This window comes from Crinia signifera, chromosome 3, assembly GCF_055691185.1.
Source record: "Crinia signifera chromosome 3, ASM5569118v1, whole genome shotgun sequence".
NCBI lineage: Eukaryota > Metazoa > Chordata > Amphibia > Anura > Myobatrachidae > Crinia > Crinia signifera.
Genome location: NC_139219.1, coordinates 206,996,346 through 207,013,586, shown reverse-complemented (window position 1 = coordinate 207,013,586; position 17,241 = coordinate 206,996,346). Strand labels below are relative to the sequence as shown.

At 41.4% G+C, this 17,241-nt stretch overlaps 1 protein-coding gene across 1 annotated transcript in view; it reads left to right on the top strand.

Moving 5' to 3' along the window:
• Positions 1-17,241, top strand: part of TINAG (tubulointerstitial nephritis antigen) — a 166,632-nt gene that overhangs the window by 82,879 nt on the left and 66,512 nt on the right. The window contains exons 5-6 of the mRNA XM_083177324.1: positions 12,700-12,823; positions 15,821-15,971. Coding sequence (XP_083033450.1) covers positions 12,700-12,823; positions 15,821-15,971 — 275 coding nt within the window. The remainder of the gene's footprint in view (positions 1-12,699; positions 12,824-15,820; positions 15,972-17,241) is intronic.

The window sequence follows — 17,241 nt, the reverse complement described above, 5'->3', positions numbered from 1 at the left end:
GCCCGCCAGTCGTAACCCAGGATTGAATACCGCCCTTGGTGTTTGCAAAGCCTTTGAAGTGTACAACCTAAAATGTGTTAGATACTGTAGGAAAGTGTGTACAGTTGCACATGTACTATTTATTTAATTATTGTTTATTATAGAATATATGGTTAAGAATTTAAAAAGAAACAATTGACTAATTTTTTTTTTATTAATAATACATAAAAGTTACTTAAATTGTGGGTATATTTTGTACCACAGCTCTTTGTTGAGATAGGCTTATGGTTTCTGTCACATAAAAAGAGCTTGTTACTAATACCCCTTTCATATCACTATGCCAGGTTGCACCTGGGATTTTACACACAGGGTGTTACCTCACTGAGACCGCTTTCAGACTAGCGGCCTGACCAAGCTTATTACCAGATTGGTCAAGTCACCACTAAGTGGTCTCTAATCCATGCTCGAAGGTGAGATTATCTCCAAGTGCTGGCTCTTTCTTGGGTGTGAATGGGTATCGGGTCCACCCGCCTTACCCATTCACACTGCACCTTGAACTGGGTTGAACTTGTGTTTATCCCAGCTGGCTATCTGAGTTGAAATGCCAGGTAACTCATCAGGCTTCCATACTGCACAATATACCCAGTTATTATAGATTATAGATATTAATGGCAGTGTGAATAACATAGTAACATAGAAATATAGTAATTAGGACTGAAAAAAGACATTAGTCCATCGAGTTCAACCTATCTACCTTGTAACTACTGACTTGAATAAGTCATATCTATAGGATTCCCTTAGTGGCCAAAAATGCATCCAGTTTTGATTTAAATACAGTAAGATTAGTTGCTGTAATCACCCCCACCGGCAATGAGTTCCAGAATTTTACTGCAGTAATGGTGAAGAATCCTCTTCTTAATTCAGTAAAGGAATTTCTTTTCCTCGAGTCTTAGTACATGCCCGCTTGTCCTAAGTATAGGCCTGTTTGTGAACAAATCATTTCCCAGTTTCCCAGTTCCAAATGATTCCCAATCCTGTATTTGAACATACTAATCATATCACCTCTCAACCTCCGTTTTTCCAATGAAAACATATACAGCCTGATTAACCTATCTTTGTATTATAGTGATTCAAGACCTTTTACTAGACTAGTCGCCCTTCTCTGTACCTGTTCCAATTCATTTATGTCCTTTTTAAGGTGCGGTGCCCAGAACTGAACACAATATTCCACATTGGCATCCCTTGAATCCATACCCCTTTTAATACATGCCAGTGTCCGGTTTGCTTTTGCTGCTGCACTTGAGCACTATTACCCAATTTTTCATCTATGATGACCCCCAAGTCCATTTCTACAGCAGAATTTCCTATAATAACTCCATTTATCCTATAAGTAGCTTGTTTATTTTTGTTCCCATAATGAATTACTTTACATTTTTAATGTTAAACTGCATTTTCCAACTTTCTGCCCACCTTTCCAGTTTATTAAAGTCACTTTGTAGTGTATCCACATCCTCTCAGGAGTTAATTTCCTTACTCAATTTCGTGTTGTCTGCAAATACTGCAATTTTACTCACTATGTCACTTCCAATATCATTAATGAATATATTAAACAAGGTGGGTCCCATATATTGAACCTTGTGGGACTCCACTTTGGACCTTACCCCAGCTGGAAAGTGTGCCATTTACCACCACTCTCTGTCCCCGATTGTGCAACCAGTTTTTAATCCAATTACAAATTTTATCTCCTAGCCCTAAATTCCCTAGTTTCATTAATAACCTTTTATGAGGCACTGTGTCAAAAGTTTTAGTGAAATCAAGCAGTATTACATCAACAGATTTCCCTAAGTCCAGCCCCCTACTGACTTCCTCATAGAAGCAAATTAAATTAGTCTACCCTGATCAATTTCTCACAAACCCATGCTGATCCTTACATATCACTTTAAACTGTTCTAAGATATTTTGGATATTATCTCTTATTATTCCTTCTAATATTTTCCCCACAATAGATGTAAGGCTGACCGGTCTATAATTTTCAGGGTTAGTTTTGCTACCTTTCTTCCATATTAGTACTAAGTTAGCTATGCGCCAGTCCATTGGTACTATCCCCGTTTTATTGATTCCTTGAATATCAGATATAATGGTAGTGCTATGACAGAACTCAATTTTTTTAGTATCCTAGGGTGTATTTCATTCGGGCCAGGAGATTTTTTACTATTAAGGTTCTGTAATCTATTTTTGACTATGTCCTCACGCAAACAGTTTGGGAGCAATCAAAAGCTGAGCATTTAATCTGTGGGAGATCTGAAGAGTCTTCCCTTGTAAACACTAAAGCAAAAAAATCATTGAATAATTCTGCTTTCTCTTTTCCTTCTATTACCAGGGTACCCTGCTTATTTTTTAGTGGGCCAATATTTTCCTTCCTTAACCGTTTCCCGTTTATATAACTGTAATATTTTTTGAGATAAGATTTGCTATCTGCCGCTATTTTACGTTCAGTCTCTAATTTAGCCATCTTGATTGTATTTTTACATTTCTTATTACATTCTTTATATGCGGCAAATGATTTGGGTGTCCCATCTTGTTTAAATGTTTTGAATGCCCTTCTTTTTTTAGCTATTTCAAATTTGACTTTGCTGTTAAGCCACATAGGTTTCCTTTTGACATTTGTTCTATTATTTACCCTAGGAATAAATTATTTATCAGTGCCCTCCAGCAGTATTTTTTAAGTTTGCCACCATTCAGTAGTATCCATACCTCTAAATAATACCTTCCAGTTTATATGCTTTAAAGACTCCTAAAACATACCAAAGTTTGCTTTTCTGAAATTTAAGGACCTAATTGCTCCAATGTAATTATCTTTATTAAAATCTAAATAAAATGTGATCATATTGTTATCACGGTTCCCCAATGTCTCCCTTATTTTTATGTTAGTAACAATATCCCCGTTGTTGCTTATCAAGAGATCCAGGATATTGTTACTTCTGGTTGGACTTTCAATAAATTGATACAAATAGTGGTCATTTATGCCCCTTTCAGACCGCACTTTGTAAACGGTATATTGCCGTTTTTTTACCGTTTTAAAACAGTAATCTGTGCGGTCTGAAAGGTGCAGGACCACTTAACCGGTTAGAAAATACCGTTTTTTCTAACCGGTTAAAATGCAGGGTCCTACCCGTTTCAGAACCGGTATTTTAGGCTCAAAATTGGGTTCTGAAATGGTATTTAGGACCCAGCCAATGAGCTGGGTCCTAAATTCAGCACAGTGAATATTTAATGACGCTCATTAAATATTCAAATCACTGGAGCCGCCCCGCGCCCCCCCGTGCTCGTGTCGACACCCCCCGCGTGTGTCGATGCCCCCCCCCGTGTCGACCTACCCCCGTGCAGCCGGTACCTCCGTTGTGGATCCCGGCACTGCAGTTCTGTATGGTCGGAAGCACTTATGAAAAAAAGTGTCTTTCAGAAAATGGCTGCCCCATAGGAAAACCTGTTTAAAAAAACTGTCTTTCGTATGGGGGCAGCCATTTTCCAAAAGTCACTTTTCTTATAAGAAAAGTGACTTTTGGAAAATGGCTGCCCCCCATACGCGCGGGGGGGGGTGTCGACACGCGCGCGGGGGGAGGGGGAGCTGCACGGAGGGGAGGGCTGAAGGCTGCACTGGCTTTGACCCTGTATTTGGAAAGTTTCCAAAAACGGGTCTGCCAGTGTCAAAAAATCGGCACTTAAACGGTAATATACCGTTTAAGAGCTGCGGTGTGAAAGGGGTTTTATCTGGCAGACCCGTTTTTGGAAACGTTTTCAAATACAGGGTCAAAGCCAGTTATGCGGTCTGAAAGCAGCATTAGAGCATCCAATAAAACATTTATTTTAGTGGTAGTTGACCTATCCTTCCAATTTATTTCTGGGTAGTTAAAGTCACCCATAATAATAATGTCCTTAAAGCTGGGCGCTTTTGCCACCTGTAGCAAGAGGTCTTTTCCTCCTCCTTATTTATGTTGGGTGGTTTATAACATGTTTCTACTATAAGTTTTTTAGCCCCTTTAATATTACCTGTGATTTCTACCCATACCGATTCTACCGACTCCATTGAGCTCTCGCTTATGTCTTCCCTTATGTATGGTTTTAACGATGGTTTAACATATAAACAAACCCCACCTCCCCTTCTACCTAATCTGCTTTATCTAAAAAGACTATAACCTTATATGTTAGCCTCCCACTCATGTGATCCATCCCACCAAGTTTCAGTAATACCTATGAGATCAAAATCTTCCTCCATTTTACCAGTTAAACTCCTAGCATTCAGATAAAGTCATTTCAGATCTCATTTTTCATTTGCCCTTGTCATGTTAACTGTTACAGTTGCAGAAGGTTCCTGAAACGATAAATCTGTATCATGGACAATATTTGTACTTGGCTGTGTGTCTCTCATACACTTTTCGTATACCTTGTTCCCTTTTTCCTCCCTTCTTGCTTCCTCCACAATGTAGCTGTCTTTGCCCTCTATAGGATAGGAATAACTGTAAAATATTGTTTTACATTTAAAAATTAACACTCAAAATATTTCACATCTGCATTAAAAATGACAATTGTGAAGAATTATATGTAAAAAATGGATTATTGAAAACAATAAAAAAAATCATACAGATGTGCTACAGATGGGATATCAGTCGAACTGATACCAGGCTTGAATCACTTTAAGATTTCAAGTAAACTGAATCCTGTCTATGGTCATCCCAAAAAAGTTCTGATCTCTAACTGAAGCCCATGTGTTTTGAATCACACATAAGTGCTTCATTCATGATTTAGGTAACACTTAACCCTGGAAATTATGGAAATGAATATTAATGCTGATGTTAAAGTCATACTGTAGTTAAATGTCAGTTAAATGTCATAGGAACAAAAACGCAGATGCACATATCTATAACTATGAGGTGTGACATGTTATTTGGTAAGTTCTAAACAGCAATGCATAGTAGAAACACCAAATAGCCAGTGAATTTCCATTGTATCTAAAATGTTTCACTGTGTTTTGTGTCTCATTGAGAGGGGAGTAGATCAGGATACTCCATTTTTGGCGCTTAAGGGTCATGTCCAGCATCCTCTGAGATGCTGGCTGCCCCTGGAGACTTTATTGTCTGCAGTGCCAGCTATTTATTATGATAGGAGCAAGGTACTACAGGATAGTACTACACCACAGCACCTGGCTCCTGTCACTGGTGAGGAGCCAGCACTTTGGTGTCACCCCTTTTAGGGGGGTCACCTGGGTGCAGGCCACAACCCCTGCACCCAGCTAGTAACGCCATTGGTCATTATGGTACCACAGTGACCAATGTGAGTGTGGAGGCAGATATGTATCTTCCAAACGCCTTATACTGTAATGTTGTAGTACTATATTCTGCTGACTTATACAGAAAAGGGGTATATGGGCGGCACCAAGAAGTGCAGTCTCTGCAGATCCCAACAAATCTCCACAAATTAAAAATGAGAACAACAGAAGTATCTTCAGTGCTGAGGACAGTATATAATTAATCCTACACATATGACAATATATAGTAAATAAATGGATAAATAAAATGTGTCTAAGACACTTCAGGCATGACTAAACAGACACCTTACTCATTCAAAGGGAGAGCTAAACTTGTCACATTTATTTATTATTTATTAACAGTTTCTTATATAGCGCACACATATTACTCAGAGCTTTACAAAGTATATTTGAGCATTCACATCAGTCCCTGCCCCATTGGAGCTTACAATCTACCGTATATACTCGAGTATAAGTCGAACCGAATATAAGCCGAGGCACCTAATTTCACAACAAAAAAAATGGGAAAACTTATTGACTCAAGTGGGACCCTCACTCGAGTATAAGCCGAGCATAAAAAATGTTCTGAAAAAGTAGGCTTATACTCGAGTATATATGGTATATTCCCTACCATACAGTATGTACACGAAAACACACAAAGACATTCTAGGGTTAATTTTTGTTGGGAGCCAAATAACCTACCAGTATATTTTTGGATTGTGGGAGGAAACCGGAGTACCCGGAGGAATCCCATGCAAACACTGGGAGAATATACAAACTCCGCACAGTTAGGGCCATGGTGGGAATTGAACCCATTACCTCAGCGCTGTGAGGCAATAATGCTAACCATTACACATCCGTACTGCCCCCATGATTGTAGAAAGAATATAACAGCCTCATTTTTACACTGTGGTAAGAAGCCTTTTACTCACCATGAAATGTGAGCAGCAAACATCAAATAAAAGTGTAACTAAATCATTAAGATTTATAAAGATGTTTTGGTACTTATGTAGTAACTGGGCTGCCGATTTTGAAATCGGGTCCATCGCATCGCATCGCACCCGACCAGATCGCATGCGATGCGATGCGATGCGATGCGATGCGATGGACCCGATTTTTCCATAGGATTCAATGTTAAAATGGACTGAGTCCATTTCAACATGGAATTCAATGGGAAAAGGGGTCCTTTTCATACCCCTACTATCCAAGTGGGCATGGAGTTGGATATAAACCTGTGGCGAGCGTAGCGAGCCACCGAGCCCGAAGCGTGGCGAGCGTAGCGAGCCCCGCGAGGGGACACAGAATACCGTCCCCTCGCGGGGCTCGCTTCGCTCGCCACGCTTCGGGCTCGGTGGCTCGCTACGCTCGCCACAGGTTTATATCCAACTCCATGCCCACTTGGATAGTAGGGGTATGAAAAGGACCCCTTTTTCCCATTGAATTCCATGTTAAAATGGACTCAGTCCATTTTAACATTGAATCCTATGGAAAAATCGGGTCATCGCATCGCATCGCATCGCATCGTATGCGATGCGATGCGATATCGCATCGCATCGCATCTGATTGTATGCCTTAACTTAAGGCATACAATCAAAAAATCGGCAGCCCAGATACTACATAAGTACCGATGTTTTTTATTTACTAATGGCATTTAGCATCTCTGCAGCCTACTGTATGAGACAGTGAGCTAATCACATCTTACAAAGTAGCAGCAGCCGTCTTTATCAAGGTAATTTCTGACTCCTGTATCAAACTGAAGCTTAGTCCTCCAGTCCACAGATTATACCTATCAGTTTCTAACTGCCAGCCAGCCCCTTGGTAAAAAGAATATAACATTATCTGTATTCCTTGTATGGGATTCAAACACCAGACCCCCTATCCTGTAGTCAAAGCTATTATAGTAAGCAAAGTCATTTCCCCTGATCTCCACCCCCATGGATCTACCAGACAGGTGGGCATATACAGTATTGGTTATATGTAATTTTCATTTCTTTTTTTAGGCATACAGCAATTAAAAATGATTTATTAAATAAATACTCACCCACACATCCTATTTTCCTTAATGACATAATTCCAGTTGGCATTCAACAAATACAAAAGCCACAGATGACTGACAATAGGGTGCAGAGTAAAACTGTCATTTTTGTAGTTAAGTCAGTAATTATATGCTAATTTACTGGCCCTTTTTTTCCCATCTTGTGAGATTGTCTTTAAGTCTGGTGAAGCTAAAACCTGCTAGGCAATCTGTGTCTTGGATAGTGAAGCATAACAAAGTCAGAAAGCCTGAATCACTGAACATGGCAGATGAAATAAAACCTTTTTAATTGTCAGAAATGCAGAACTGTGCCACCAGAACTGGGAGTTAAGGATGTGCATCAATTCACTCAGAAAAATTATGCATTGAGTTCAAATTGTCATCCATTCACCTATGCAGAAAGGTTATTGACAATCATAATGCAGATATCAGTAAACTGTGACTTGACATATTTTACCTTTGTCAGGATAATGGTGCTAGCTACAAGGCTCTGACACAGGTCATGTTTTCCAGGACACCTGTTGATGTTAAAAATGTGAGAGTTGCTGATGCACAGTGCACCTGCCGAGTGGCCTGAAGACATGAACTGTGAGGTGTCCTGAGGACCACGTTTGAGGACCACTGACCTATTGAAACAAAAATCAAATAGTCTAATGTACAATACAACCTTAACTATAATGAATCTACGAGAACTACAGTATACGCATTTCTTTTTATTTCTTTCTTTTTGTGCAGATGGGGTTTACACGTGTTGCTGTGTGCCTGGGTGGTGTTCAAGGCTCATAAATACATTTTCTTTTGACCTTGATTTCATTATGGGAATAATCTCTTTGTGTTGTATATTTAAATATGAATTTAGCTGTTCGCACATCTGTATATTTCTCCCAAGTGAAAAATGGAATATTCAATATTTCTTTGACATTGTCCCCCACACATGTGTAACAAATATAATGGTAACTAAAAATTACTTTAGGAACATTGTTGTCCGTCTTAAGAAACTCATAATGGAATTCACAGTAAAATGTAACAGAGTCAGCAGAACATGCATTATGTTACAATTTGGCAAAATCAGTGTGAAAAATTATTGTCCAATTTGTTCATAGCATAAGAGCACATACTGTACTGTATTTGGGAGATAATTAAGGAGGAAAGACATTCACCTTCTCACTCTTTTCATCATATTTTCTTTCATACAGCTGCTATGCGCAGTCATTCATCAGGAAGAGAGAATGCTCAAAGGAACTTGCCCACACAAGGCCAGCTCCTTAGTTCTATCGCAAAACAGTATGCTACTACAGCTACAAAATCCGTACAGGTTCTTGCTTTTTTGCAGCACCACCCACTGTTTTTCTTCCATAGCTGCAATCACTGTCATTAGTTTTGGCACTTTTACTTACATCATGGCCCTTATTCTGGTTCACTCGCAAAGGCAAATTCCTTCTCAAATAGACAATCCTGCATGCTTCTGCAAATTAACTGCCCAGTTGACACCCAGACATGCTTCAACTGCAAAAATATTAACTTTGATTGGGGCTTCTGTAAATGTACAGCATGTCTGCCTGGATGTGGCTGATATGCAATTCGCATAAAATAGGTGCATCCTCTTTTTGACTCACAATCGGACCTAAAGTAATAATATGCTATTTACAGTACATCAATGACCTCAAAGTTTTGTTGCTTGCCCCAAGTTGAGTTCTAAACTATTGTAATAAAGTGTTGCAGCCTCTAAGTTTCAGTATTACTATAGAGATGGAAGCCTTAGTCTGGAATTATAAGACATAATGGGTGACATTTAATGGGATGAGATATTTCGACTTTTGCCATTTTTAGTCAGAAAAAGGTCAAATTTGTAGGTATTTCTGAAATCACCAACTCAATAGGATGCGAATTGCGACAAAAATCGCACATTCTGAGCTGTCGATTTTAAAACACACTTCAATTCGCATCCAGATGTTTTCCCATTAAAAAGTATACAACTCTCAAATGTAATAGGTTTTGGGAAAACATTACCAAATATCACAATACAAATAGACCAGGTTCAACATGTCAAATTTGCCAGGACCATGTACAGACCAGTGCGATCTGTGCATGGTTCTGTCCCAAAAAATCTGTAAAAGTAACTATTGAAAAGAAAATGGCGTGGGGACCCCCTTCCTGAGCATAACCAGCCCGGGCTCAAAGACCTGGTCTTAGTTTTAGAAATTCAGGGGTCAATCAAAGGGGATCCCCAGGATTTCCAAAACCAGCACCAGGCTCAAGGGCCGGTCCTGGTTCCATAAATATGGGGGACAAAATGAGTAGGGGTCCCCCATATTTTGACAACCAGCACAGGGCCCAAACAGCCAACAGGGTAATGCCACAGCCTGGGGAAAGTTTTTATGCTAGTTCATCCGGCCAAAGCATTCATCCCCATTGCTGGTCAGCCCGGGCAAGGGCCCTGGAGTAGTGGGGACCCCCCCAATAAATCCCCCCTCCAGAGTTACTCCTACCCAGGCTGAATCCCGGGCCAGTCTCCAGGGCTCCTAGGCTTTAGGCACCAGGCTGATGTTATTATAAATGAAAGAGAAATCTATTGGGTTCTGCTGTGGAACCATGAGTCCCAACAAACCTAGGCCACATACTAGGACTTGGAGAACCACAAATCTCAGCATGCCTACTCTTAGTTCCACATCACAACCAATAGGCAAAAAAGACACTGGCACAGCCAAAAAATACAACTTTATTTCATATATAGCCCACTCATACGAACTTACCTATCTTGATATGCAGATAGATGTAGTACATGTGGAAGGAAACCGTACTCACTACCTTCTATGCGACCTGTGATGCCCTTCAGTCACTGAAATCAAGCCACAGAGAGTGTGTTTACTTTCTGCTGCTCCTCCCCCGCTATTGGCTGCCTAGGTGCTCCTGATTTATCTTACATTTACAATAACATCAGTCCAATGCCCAAAGCCCAGGGGCACCGGGGCAGCCCGGGCTTCAGCCTGGGCAGGAGTAACTCTCGAGGGGACACCCCTTTATTGGGGGGGTCCCCACTCCTCCGGGGTCCCTGCCCGAGTGATGTCCAAGGTGCCAAAGGCGTAACTACCATAGGTGCAAGGGGTGCAGCTGCTATGGGGCCCATCTTTCCTGTCTAAGTAATATGTTTTACATACATTTATCACCATCAGTTGCAAAATAGTGGGCCCTTACAAACTTTTGCTATGGTGCCCATGAATATCTAGTTACGCCCCTGCCCGGTGCCCTTGGGCTTTGGGCACCAGGCTGATGTTATTATAAATGAAGGATAAATTAGGAGCTGCATGCCACGGGGGATGAATGCTTTGGCTGGGGGAACTTGCATAAAAGTTTTCCCCGGCTGTGGCATTAATTCGGGGGACCCCTACTCATTTTGTACCCCCATATTTTGGGAACCAGGACCAACATTTTCCCAAAATCGCATCCTATTACATTTGCGAGTTGTATACTTTTTAATGGGAAAACATCTGAATGCGAATTAAAGTGTGTTTACCAATCAACAGCTCAAAATGTGCGATTTTCACAGCAAAATGTGCTACTTTTACTGTAAATCGCATCCTATTGAGTTGGTGATTTCGGAAAACCGTGCAAATTCTGCCATTTTTTGACTAAAAATCACAAAAGTCAAAATATCTCATCCCATTAAATGTCACCCAGAGTCTTGATCCCAAGGAGTCCTTTGCACCATTGCTAATGGAAACCCTAAGTCTGACCCTAACCCTATCAGTATACCTAACTCTAATGATAACCCTACCAGTAACCTTAACACTAATATCGACATTATCAATGTCGTTTGCAGATGTCTATTTATGACATATGCCCAGGGTCCCATAATTCTAGTAGTCTTTGAGCAGGAGTGGGTGGTGTTTACACAATCAGAGTGGTGAGGCAGCATTATGTACCAGCCTCCCACGCAGCAACACCATATGGCTATTAGTATTTTGATTAGTGGAGTGCTGACAGACATTCATTTTATAGAAGTATGTATAGAGATGGTACAGTAGGGACATTATAATTTTTTTTAATAGTTCACATGAATGGGTGGTTATGTGCCTTAGTATTTTTATTTATTTATTAACAGTTTCTTATATAGAGCATACAAATTACACAGCGCTTTACAGAGAATATTTGAACATTCACATCAGTCCCTGACCCAGTGGAGCTTACAATCTATATTCCCTACCACATGTACACGTACACACAGACATTCTAGGGTTAAGTTTTTGGGAGCCAATTAACCTACCTGTATATTTTTGGATTGTGGGAGGAAACCGGAGTACCCAGAGGAAACCCATGCAAGTACGGGGAGAATATACAAACTCCGAACAGTTAGGGTCATGGTGGGAATCGAACCCATGACCTCAGTGCTGTGAGGCAGTAATGCTAACCATTACACCATCCGTAGTAGTAGAATATTCAGGTGGAGGGTGAACACATATGTGCCAAAATGAGAAAGCAACAGGAAACTATGAGCCACAAGCCAATGCCGATAACTTAATATCGCTATAGAGCAGGGATGGCTAACCCTGAAACTCCAGCTGTTGTTGAACTACACATCCCAGCATGCCCTACTACAGTTTTACTATTCGGCCATGCTAAAACTGATGCAGGGCATGCTGTGATGTGTAGTTCAACAACCGCTGGAGTGTCAAGGGTAGCCATCACTGCTATAGAGCAGTGATATATTCCCAACCATATATATGGGCGGGAAAATATCACTGATGCTATAGAGCAGTGATATATTCCCGACCATATATCAGTTTGGGAAGAAACTGTATCATACAATATCTGACCCTGTGATGGCAGCGGTTACATGATTACAAACATAATGTGCTATAAGTCTACGACAGTCCAGCAGATTGTGGAGACTTGTATGAAGACCAGTAGCCTGAAGGCATGAGAAATTAACCTGAGAAGCACCTATTGAAATCATGGGCTACCTGATTTAGCAAACTTTTAGTTGAAAATGAATGTGCTATTTTACCCTAAAATTAATTTAGTAATGTGCTGCTAGAGCATAAACTCAATTTCTCTTTTATTAATTAAAATGCCCAAGTGTAAGATAAAATGTACAGTATACTGTATGTTAGATAATTGAGGCATGTGCCTAAAGTTCTGGTTCAGCACCAAGCAATTTTATTGGGTCCTAACTGACTATAATGAAATTGGATAAATCTATTTCCATATGGAGGTACATGCAGTACAGTTATACAAACGGTAACTACATAAACTGCCAAATTGTGTTCACCAAATGACCAAATCATCAGCCAATTCAGATTCGTTTAAAATATAACAAATATAAAGATTGTAAATGAATTTCCAAACATATTCCTTTTTTTTTTTTTTTTTTTGTATTTAGGATCGTGTGTCTGTGGGTGAAGAATTCCCATTGTTTTTCAGCTCATCATACAAGTGGCCACAGTACATCCATAGACCTTTGGATCAAAAGAATTGTGCGGCATCATGGGCTTTCTCTACTGCAAGTAATACAATCATTTATTTAAATAATATATTAAAAGACTAATACTGCGCCTCACCTTTATGGGGGGAATTCAAGTGTTCTGCAACAGAGCAGACATTACTGTTTTGTAGTTCTGTAATTTTTGATGGGCTGGTTACTAGTTTTAAATACAGTATTTGTTGGTATTGTGCAATGATTTCATGTGCACTATATGAGCATTGTATAAAACAATTCAAACATGTTGTCTGCACTATATGTGCTTGTGCAAGTGGTGTGGAGAATACAAAGTTTCCAGATTTGTAGATGTAGATTGAATAAACAGTACTTAAATTGCACCCACTGTGGCACATCTAGTAAAACAATTTGGTGGACCTAAAGACCTCAATTCGCTCAATAAATATTATTTTGGGTTCAATCAAAATGATTTGATTCTGTATATAGTTATAACAAAAAGTGATAAACAGAAACAATCTTAGGCGCTATGGTTGTGAAGTATTAAAGATCATTTAATAGGTTCCTTTTTAGGATTGAAGATATTCCTTCTTCAAATTGGCATGTTTGTATATCCAGATGATTAGTGGTAGACCCGATAGTCTCCGTTGAATATACAAAAACAGTTTTTAACAAACAATGTGTAGTAGTCAGTTTAAATGGTCCATGAACAAAGTGACTAGGTGGTGGGTGATTGATCAGGCATACCCCACTCGCAGAATTAAAATGGGATGCATACATGTAAAGGTTTCTTTAATTATTCTTCCAAAGACTTAAACGTGACATCCCCAAAAGGAATAGAGTATGTTGAACACAGAGTTTAAGGAATGGCTTATCATACTCAGTATTTCTGTTGAAATCTCATAAAAAGGTATCTTTTTTTCCCCACAAGCTTCTTCCTTTCCTCTGTGTGAGACAACTCTGTATGTGTACAATATGTGCCGAAAAGTAACAAATAAAACAAAAATGTGTGATATTGCTATTCATATCGGGCTTGCTGGTTTGCTCCATGGCGAGGGCGTGGAGTCTAACTGCCCAGCGGTCTTGGTTTGGACTTCGCTACGTCAGGACAGCAGGTCATAGCCCCTCGCCAGAAGCACTTACTGGTGGCCAGAGACTGACTGAGACTGGATGTAGGTCGAGACACAGTGACTGGAGGAAGTGTAACAGAGAACTGAAATAGCCAACTTGGCGGATAACTTCGGGTCTTGTAACAGGAACACAAAGGGCCGACTTGGCTTCAATAACGTGAACTTAAATAGCAAGATAACTCAAAGGACCAACTTGGTAGACGGAAATACTGGGAATAACAGGTGTAGAATTGCTGGGAGCACCCAGAACTGGCACTGGCTCTAATCGGGATACACTGGTAATACTGACAGCAACTCCAGAGCAGTGTGCCACCAGCACAGGAGCTTACTGCCTGCTGGGATTTATCAGCCCAGCAAGGCGGCATAATTGACAGAGGGCATAAGGGCCTGCCCCCCTGATGGGTCACGTGACGTGACCAAGATGGCAGCGCCAAGTCACCTGAGCTGGCGCTGCCGCTGCTGAGACCACCAGAGCCTGGGAACCTGCTGACCGCTGTCCCCTGACCCCCATCAGCCGGACCACTGCTGGACACCAGGAGCGATGTCGACGGAGCGGTGAGTAGTTGCGGCCACCGACAGCAGATGGCCGGGCCACGACATGCTTCCAGATCCAGTAAATATCAGAAGAGGACCATGTTGGCTTCGCACTCCCAATTTTGGGCATGCCGCTCAGTGCCACCCGTTCCCTGCTATAAAACAGCCAATCAGGTTGCGGCTTATGCGGCCTGGCATGCAATGACACAGGACTGATTTTGCACATGCACAAACCATTGGGTTTGCATAAAACTATGTATTTGGTTCATAATGCAGGATATTTCTCTAGCTGCAAACCTCAGCCACTGTTTTTTCTCAAATGAAACTGTAAATTGGGCTAATTTAACAAGCCATGTGATCCATTAGATATACTGTACACTGATTTTATTTATTATATATCTTCACTGTAATATTTATATTCAGTAGTAAAAGATAAACCAGCAGATAGATTTCTTCTCACAATGGTGCGGAATTAATTAGTGGTAGTATACTGAGGAACGTCTTGTTGTTTTGTTATGAACATTCCCATGAATTACAATAGGTACAGTACATACAGTATAAAATTTTCTTGTGCACCCCTGCAGGGCCGGTGCAAGGCATCTTTGCACTCTATGCAAATTGGCAAAAAAAATAAAAAATAAAGATAATTGATAGCTGAGATTTGGTGTGTAACTTGTGGGATTATGCTGGTTGCTAGGGGGAGGGGTGCAATATACATACTTTGCAATATACATACAGTATGAACGAGGTGTCTGGAAGGGAAGTGTTGGTTATAGTCTGTCCCCACCTGTACACAGCACTGGCGGGAGGCTGGTGGCTTGGTCAGGGCTGCTGCTTCTCCTCGGCGGCAGCACAGACAGGAAGGAGCCGACAGAAGTAGTAAATTGCGGCCGCATCGTCGTTCCAGGGTGGGGGAGGGGGGTTTCTCCGGTGCTTGCCCGATCCTTTGCTCCCCGGAGGGAGGGGGTTCCGCTCAACACGGAGGGGGTGCTGCTCCACACGGGGGGTTGCGGGCATTGCGGCGGCAGGCCACAGCGTCGTTCAAGGGGGGGGGCTGCTCCGGTGCTCGCCCGTTCCCCGGGGGGGGGGAGGGGTGCTGCCGCTCAACACGGGAGTTGCGGCGGGTATTGCGGCGGCAGGCCAGAGCATCCATCCAGGGGGGTTGCCAGGGGCAGGGGGTGTCGGGTGATGTGGTGGCGTGGGGGACCAGTTCCAAACTGCCGCCCTCCAGTGGCAAATGCCTACAGCTGCCTAGTGGTGGCATCGGCCCTGCACACCTGTGAGTGTGTCTCAAAACCACTGTGTTATCATTAATAAGAGTCTATTTCATTAAATAAAATGGAGCATCCATTTAAAGCTGAAACATAAGTAACATTAAAAAACACGTTTCTTTTTCACAATAGGTGTTGCAGCAGATCGCGTAGCAATACACTCAGAGGGTCGTTATACCTCAAACCTTTCTCCTCAAAATTTGATCTCTTGCAATGTTCACAATCAGCATGGATGCAGGGGTGGACACATTGATGTTGCTTGGTGGTTCCTGAGAAAACGTGGGTAAATATAAAGGTTTTTATGGAATAGAGGCTGGATATGCTATAAAGAAAGAATCTACAGTATACTTCATATTTTTATTTATAAGAATAGGAATATTTTAAAATATATCTAATACCAGAAAGTGGCTTTTGTCAAAATACCTTAAGAAAACTGCAGTGAAACTGTATGTGAAATCAGATTGGGTTTGATATGTGCATGTGATCAGCTCTTAGGGCAGTATTCAATGTGATTATTCTCCGTGCATGGCGAGCGTTTTTTTTTCGCTCGCCATGCACTCGCCGTGTTTTTGCGGAGATTCTCCATGTTTGGAGACTCTCCGTCACGGCACTTTATACACTATTCAATGTGACTGATACTCGCCGCCCCTCGCGGCGAGTATCAGCCAATCCGGCGTATGAGGTGACGCCGCAGGGAGCCTGAGGACGGTGGCAGGCAGGGAGATGGAAGTCGTATGTGGGGGGGAGGTGGGCTCCCCGGGAGCCAGGCAGCACAGGCTGCCCTCCCTGGAGAGCCAACAGGGGGCCGGGTATTCACTGCACCCGATCGTGCATATGTAATGATCGGGTGCAGTGAATATATGAATATCTAATGAGCGGCTCGGCTCCCGGCCCCCTGCTGGCTGCTCTGTGTAAAAAATAAAAATAAAAAAAATATATATTTTTTTTTAATTAAATATATATTCATGTGCTATAAGCACATGAATAAAAATAGCATGCCCTTTCACAGATTAAAATTCCTGGTTTCTTGACACCAAAATTAAAACAAAAAAACTTTTATTTAAAAAGTTCACATTACACTTCTCCATGAAAAGATGAAGAATTGCTACACGGAGAGACACGGCGAAAATCACTCAGAAAGACGGCGAGAAGTGCACGTTGAATAGGGTAGGTAGTTATAGCCCGCTATTGGATGGCAAAAAATGGGCCGCCTTTTAATGAATGGCTCAACCTGGTGAATATGACATTCGAACACGAGAAATTCCACTACGCCTCCACCGGGCGCAGCACAAAATTCTTTTCCATCTGGCACCCCTGGTATAGATCAGTCTTTTATCAGTTCAAAGGTTAGACTCACGTAAATTGATCTTAGGGAGCCTCTCATAGTCTTAATCGTCTCACTTCTGGTGTTATATGTTAAGGTTTCATAGTTCTTTCTTATTCACCAGCAAATTGCAATCTATTATGTCTTTGAATACCTAGATTGAACCCACGTAAACTAAATTCACGCGCACACACTTCGTCCCATTCGGGCCCCAAACGGGTCTCGGACC